General features: G+C 49.3%; 2 protein-coding genes across 4 annotated transcripts in view; both read right to left on the bottom strand.

Moving 5' to 3' along the window:
• The window catches only part of LOC103270715 (histone H2AX), a 1,576-nt gene extending 1,425 nt beyond the window's left edge, over positions 1 to 151 (bottom strand). Inside the window, exon 1 of one of the 2 annotated variants that reach the window (XM_008068250.2) lies at positions 21 to 151. In XM_008068250.2, the coding sequence (XP_008066441.1) occupies positions 21 to 138 (118 nt within the window). In that variant the 5' untranslated portion in view covers positions 139 to 151. Of the gene's footprint in view, positions 1 to 18 lie in introns of both variants that reach the window. The other variant, XM_021717683.1, reaches the window with a different exon arrangement.
• Positions 152 to 1,197: 1,046 nt separating this feature from the next.
• Positions 1,198 to 6,270, bottom strand: part of DPAGT1 (dolichyl-phosphate N-acetylglucosaminephosphotransferase 1) — a 5,882-nt gene continuing 809 nt past the window's right edge. The window contains exons 2-9 of one of the 2 annotated variants that reach the window (XM_008068251.1): positions 6,016 to 6,136; positions 5,630 to 5,843; positions 4,968 to 5,114; positions 3,406 to 3,490; positions 2,854 to 3,042; positions 2,150 to 2,237; positions 1,827 to 1,982; positions 1,198 to 1,749 (exon numbers count right to left, since the gene is read on the bottom strand). In XM_008068251.1, the coding sequence (XP_008066442.1) occupies positions 1,684 to 1,749; positions 1,827 to 1,982; positions 2,150 to 2,237; positions 2,854 to 3,042; positions 3,406 to 3,490; positions 4,968 to 5,114; positions 5,630 to 5,843; positions 6,016 to 6,136 (1,066 nt within the window). In that variant the 3' untranslated portion in view covers positions 1,198 to 1,683. Of the gene's footprint in view, positions 1,983 to 2,149; positions 2,238 to 2,853; positions 3,043 to 3,405; positions 3,491 to 4,967; positions 5,115 to 5,629; positions 5,844 to 6,015; positions 6,137 to 6,270 lie in introns of both variants that reach the window. The other variant, XM_021717680.1, reaches the window with a different exon arrangement.

Consider the following 6,270-nt stretch of genomic DNA (forward strand, 5'->3'; position numbering starts at 1 on the left):
GCCCCCCCCCCGCCCGGCGTAGTGGCCCTCCCGCAGCAGCCGGTGTACGCGGCCCACGGGGAACTGGAGGCCGGCGCGAGACGAGCGCGACTTGGCTTTGGCGCGGGCCTTGCCGCCTGTCTTGCCGCGGCCCGACATCCTACGCGATGCAGACCAGACACCAGCAACAGCGCAAGCCGCACAGACACCCGCCGCAGTCCAACTGAAGCCGCGCGCGACGCCGGGCCGCCCTTATAAGCCTCCAGGCCACCCCTCCACATCCTCTCGATTGGCTCTTTTCTCTAACACTCGCCTCCGGTTGGCTGCGGTTAACCTTTCGGCGTCGCGCGTTGGCTGAAGGAGCGCGCCCGCCGATTGGTCAAATTTGAAAACCTTTTGCCCGGGGAAAAAGGCAAGGAGGCGTGGCAACACGCTTACGGCCAGCCACCGATGTAGCCAATCCTTGTAAAGCGCGCGAGATTTAAATGCTACAGCGGGAGACCAGAACCGGAAGACAAAAAGGGGTGGAGTTTCCCACGTAGAGGGCCTCTGGGAAATCTGTGCTGATTTTTAAAGGAAAGGAGTCGAGACTACAGTTACCTCGGCTTCCACTTACAGTTCTGGTCGCTCCCCACTCTCTCCTCTATCTGGGGGAGTGCAAAAGAGAAGAAATGAGACCCCATGAAAGTTTGTCCCCCTGTCAGAAAACAGAACTTCCATCTTATGGCCCTCCATGCCACTGAAGTATTAGGATTTCAACATTTATTCAACATGTTCTGTCTGGTCTCGGTTCTGTTAACTTTTTTTTCTTTTTTGAGTGGGAGTTTCACTCTGTCACCAGACTGGAGTGCAGTAGCACGCTGACGGCCACCGCACCCTCGGACTACTGGGCTCAGGCGATCCTTCCACCTCAGCCTTCCAAGTAGCTGGAACTACAGGCACGTGCCACCATGCCCGGCTAATTTTTTGATTTATTGTAGATATGAGGTCTCACCAAATTGCCCAGGCTGGTCTCGAACCTGTGGACTCAGGCAATCCTCTCACCTCAGCCTCCCAAAGTGCTGGGATTATAGGTGTGAGCCACCACACCCGGCTCTGTTCACATCTTGCTATGAGTAGGATGGGGCAGGGAGATAGGCATCCTGTCGGAGGAGGTACTCCCACCAACCCTTCCAATCTACCCTAAAATGTTAATAGAGGAAATATACCTAGAGGAACAACAAGAAAAAGATAATACTTTATTGTCATCATTGGGAGCACCTGGCCCCCTGCTCTGCTCTTACTAATCAAAACACTTAATTTATAGTCAATCATCAAGTCACCTTGAAGCCTGTGTCCCTTGTCCCTAGCCCAGGTTCTAATCCAAGGCCCAGTATATTCCTTGAAAGTCAGGACTCTGAAATATGTTTCATGGATAAGTGCATAAAAGCTGCTGTACCCCACCTTATGATGCTGCAAAGATGGGATGGGGAGGAAGAGAGTGGCAAGATGGAGAAAGCCACAGGCAAAGTCTAATCAGTAGTCTAAATCAGTAGAAAGACCCAGGATGTCAGTAATTACAGGGGAAGAAAATGCTGAGCACAAAATTTGGAGACATATGATGGGTTGCAGCAGCCTAGGCCAAGAGGCAGTCTTGGTCCACACGGAGGACGGTCGGAGTCATGACTCTAGGGGCTGTGAGGTAAAGGGTAGTGATCAAGGGACTCAGACATCATAGAAGAGTCGGACAAGCTGGTATCGAATGGAGAAGGCAACAGCACTGCCCAGGATCTGCAAGGAGAAAAGGACTGGAGTAAGAACCATGGAGAAAGGGAGACAAGGTGGTGTAAAGCTAGCCCAAACCTCACCTGCAGCAGCAGCAGGAGCAATGTGAGGTTTCTCTCATATATAGGCCCAAAGACTTTAAGTAGCAAGTTGATAAGGGTCATGTTGTTACACTCAGTGAATTCACCATCTTCATTCTCACTCGAGTGTACTGTCACCAGTTGGAGGCTCTCTGACACCTGGAGGGGCCAGAGGTGGAAAGAACTTCAGTTAATTCCTATGTTTCAGGAATAGGGAATCTGCTTAATGCTTCCAAACTCCCCTTGGGTCTGATGCAGGCCTAGTGTCCCCATTTCCCAAGTTCAGGATGGCAGCCTCAGGCCTTACCTCCTTGTTACCCTGTTACCTTTAGAATAAAGGTGCCCAAGAAAGAGAGGCTCTTGGTCTTGAACTTGGAATAGCTCATCTCCAGTTTGCCTGTCTTGACATTGAGTCTGCAAGGGAAGATAGGTTCATGTGACTGGGTCACTTCTTGAAGAACTCTCCTCATTGTGGTTCACTAATAGGAAAAGCACTAAATGTGGAGTCAACCTGAGAACTATTTCTGGATCTGCTGCTTACTACTGTGTGATCAGAACTACTGTGAGAGCCGGGCTCGGTGGCTCAGCCTGTAATCCCAGCGCTTTGGGAGGCTGAGCTGAGGGGATTGCCTGAGCCCGCGGGTTCAAGACCCGCCTGGGCAACTTGGAGAGACCTCATCTCTACAGTAAATCAAAAACTAGCCGGGCGTGGTAGTGCGCGCCTGTAGTTCCAGTTATTTGGAAGGCTGAGGCAGAAGGATCGCTGGAGCCCAGCAGGTTGAGGCTGGGGTGGCAGGGAGCGGCCACTGCACTCCAGTCTGGGCGACTAAGTGAGACTCCAACTCAAAAAAAAAAAAGAAGAACTACTGTGAGCATTACATGAGATTATGTAAATGTACTTTGTAAGTTATAATGAGCTACCCACATGGAAATAGCCCTTCTTTGATCCCACTTCCCTTTGCACAGCAAATGTATAGGTTGGTCTTAGATATCCCGATTGGTGTCCCTTTCAAGTCCCCAAAGTGGCTACCTGGGAATACGGTGACGAGGGCAGGGGATGATATGCAGCAGCTGAGGTAGTGAGTAGAGGAAGTTGAACACCTGGGGCATGAAGAAGAGTAGCATGGTCTTGCTGAAGTGTCCCAAGATGCCTACCACGGCAAAGGTCATGCCAGCAAAGTAACAGAAGGTATCTCCCACAAACACCCGTGATGGGTACCTGTGTGGGGGAAAGGATCTGAGCCAGTGGCAAGAGGCATTGCTATCCTTTCTCTCCCATCACACACTCTGGGCACTGGGCTAGGGCCCTGACCCTAGTTCTGATTCAGAGGAGACTCCAGCTGTCCCAGCAGGTCTGCAGGATCCAAGATTCTGAATTTATGTATTCTTGTGGGGAGGGAGACACAACACCGATCCCCAGCTACTGTTGAGAGTAATTTCAGAATACTACCAACTGAAGACCTTGAAAACACTCAACACAGGTATGCACAGGTTTAGCCTCTCCACCCAGAGGTGGATTATGATCAGGACATCTTTTCCATGTGTTCAAACGGTTGTCCCCCTTATTCACAGGCCTACTTACCAGTTATGGTAGAGCAATCCCAAGGTGGTGAAAAAAAAGGGTATCATAAAGTAGAGGGAAAAAACATGATCATCCCGATAATCACCTTTGGAAGCAGGGAAAAAAGAAAGAAGGAAAAGTTATACCCACTTCCTCTGCATGCCTTGGTCCTATTTCTGTCCCTCTCTAAGTTCTGTCCCCAGTTACATCATCCATCTTGCCCAAGTCACTTTCAAAAACTCTATCCCTTTTATGTCACCCAGGCAATTCCCAATATTCCACCTCTTTCATGAAGCCTTCCCAAACTAGTTACTACCTTAAATTTGGTTTAGGTCAGGCACAGTGACTCATGCCTGTAATCCTAGCACTTTGGGAGGCCAAGGCAGGAGGACTGCTTGAGTCCAGAAGTTAAAGACCAGCCTGGGCATGATCGTAGCTCATTGTAGCCTCAAACTCCAGGGTTCAAGCAATCCTCTCACCTCAGCCTCCCAAGTAGCTAAGATTACAGGCATAAGCCACTATGTCTAGCTCAGCACTTAGATTTAAAAAGCATTTATTAGTCGATGTCCATCAGCCAAAGACCACCAGAAACACACCTATAGTCAAAGCTAGGTTTACTGACTTGTTATAACAAGGAAGACTTTGGAAACCACACACCATTGGGAACCACAGAATTCTTCAGTAAGAGAATGTTAGGAGGGGCTTGTTATAGGATTTGGTTTGGGTAATTTTGGGAGGGTGAAAGGAAGTAGAGTTTTGCTTTGTACTGGGTGCTGTTAGAAAAAAGGAGTAATTCTATATTTGAGCTTTTTAATTTGTATCTAAGAAGTGGAAGGAGGTCAGGCATGGTGGCTCACACCTATAATCCCAGTACTTTGGGAGGCCGAGGTGAGACGATTGCCTGAGTCCACAGCTTCAAGACCAGCCTGGGCAACTTTACAAGACCTCATCTCTACAATAAATCAAAAAACTAGCCAGGTGAGATGGTGTGTGCCTGTAGTTCTAGCTACTTGGAAGGCTGAGGCAGAAAGATAGCCTGAGTCCAGCAGGTCGAAGCTGTGGTGGCCATAAGCGTGCGACTGTACTCCAGCCTGAGCAACAGAGTAAGACTCTGACTCAAAAAAAAAAAAAGAGAAGTGGAAGGAACCAAGTTGCTATTGGATAGAAGCAATAGTGTTTCATGTTAACTGGGTCTTGGCCATTTTGTGGAATGCTTGGTTTTCTTATGTTTTTTCTGTACTTAGACATGATTATGGAGGGAGGGGTCTGGTTTTTGTCTTGCTCCATCATGGTCAAAGAGTGACACTGTCTAATGTCAGGGTTCTGTGAAATTGTTTATGTTCCATAGGAGAAGATCATGTCTTAGCTATTTGTGCCAATCTAGCCATAAATGATAGGACTGCTATTTATCTTTTTCACGTTTAATAACTCTTCACTGTTATTTTTGAAATAAATAGCTTCCCTTATCTTATATAATTGTTCACATTATTTTTTGTGATGAATTTCCCAAAGTCAGGTATCAGGCAACTCCCTTAACAACTCAAGACTTCTCTCTCTCTCTCTCCACGCCCAATCCCACCTACCTTCCAGCTCTACCAGGTTGAAGATAATGATGGAAGCAGAAATGACTAGCGACTGGCCAGCTTCTAGGCCATTAATTCCCGCTAGGATATTGATGGCATTGGTACAGAACACTGCCAGAAGCCCCATGTAGACATAATACAGGATTCCTGGGGGGAGACACAGTGGGAAGAGAAGTAATGCCACCTAGGGAAGGAAGATTTAAGAATCTGAGAAAATGCTGGGTACAGTGGCTCACGCCTATAATCGCAGCACGTTGGGAGGCAGAGGCCAGAGGATTGCCTGAGCCCACGGGTTCGAGACCAGCCTGGGCAATATGGCGAGACCTTGTTTCAACAATAAGTCAAAAAAATTAGCCAGGTATATTGGCACATGCCTGTGGGTCCAGCTACTTGGAAGGCTGAGGTGAAAGGATCATCTGAGCCCCAGCAGGTCAAGGCTGCAGTGGCCATGAGTGTGCCAGCCTGGGTGATAGAGTGAGGTTCCAACTCAAAAAAAAAAAAGAATCTGAGAAAAGCGGTGAAGACAGAGGACAGGAAGAAGGGCCACCAGAAAGGATGTGAGAAGACACAGGGGCACCTGGAGAAAGCGGAACACCCAGGATATGGGGGGGGGCATCCCTGGAAGTAGGTGTCACAGGGGTTGTAGTGGCAGGACTACTTACCCAAGTCCAGATGCAGGCCAAGAATGGGGCGGAAGGGCTTGGGCACCACAATGGTCGTGTTGCCAAAGTTGGTGAAATAGACCATGAGGAGAGGTAGTGAGGCAGCTGTGGGCAGCAGCAGCTTATGGCGCCAGCGCAGATTCAGAACATCATCCGCAAAGCCCAGGAAAATCATGCAGCAGATGGCAAGGAGGGCACCTATCAGGGCCACAAACTGGGGGAGGCTCGGGCACGTCATGACCAAGCCTACTCCCATTCCACCTTTCAAGAATTCCTATCTTTGCAGATCGTTCCTCAGCCCCTCTCCCCAAGCCCAAATAACCCCAACTCTCTCAGGTATGTCCCAGACCCCAACCACAGGCAACCGCCCCCACTAACCCACTTACTTCATGGTGGGGGAATGCCTTACACTGCTCCTTCACAAAGCAGTTCAGGAAGGGGAAAGGAATGAAGCAGAACAGGATGATAAGGAAAACAGCACCGCTGATCACTCCCTGGGACTCTGGGCTGTGACCCAGCAGCAAGGGGATGGGGGTAGGAGGGAGAGGAGAGGGGGCGTGGTCACTCGCTAATGCAGGCGTCAATAACCCGATAGGGTCTTTCTCGTTCCCAGTTTTTTATTTGGGAGCTGGGGGGGGGGG

The sequence above is a fragment of the Carlito syrichta genome, unplaced genomic scaffold, assembly GCF_000164805.1.
Source record: "Carlito syrichta isolate Samal-C Ts95f unplaced genomic scaffold, Tarsius_syrichta-2.0.1 Scaffold309899, whole genome shotgun sequence".
Taxonomy (NCBI): domain Eukaryota; kingdom Metazoa; phylum Chordata; class Mammalia; order Primates; family Tarsiidae; genus Carlito; species Carlito syrichta.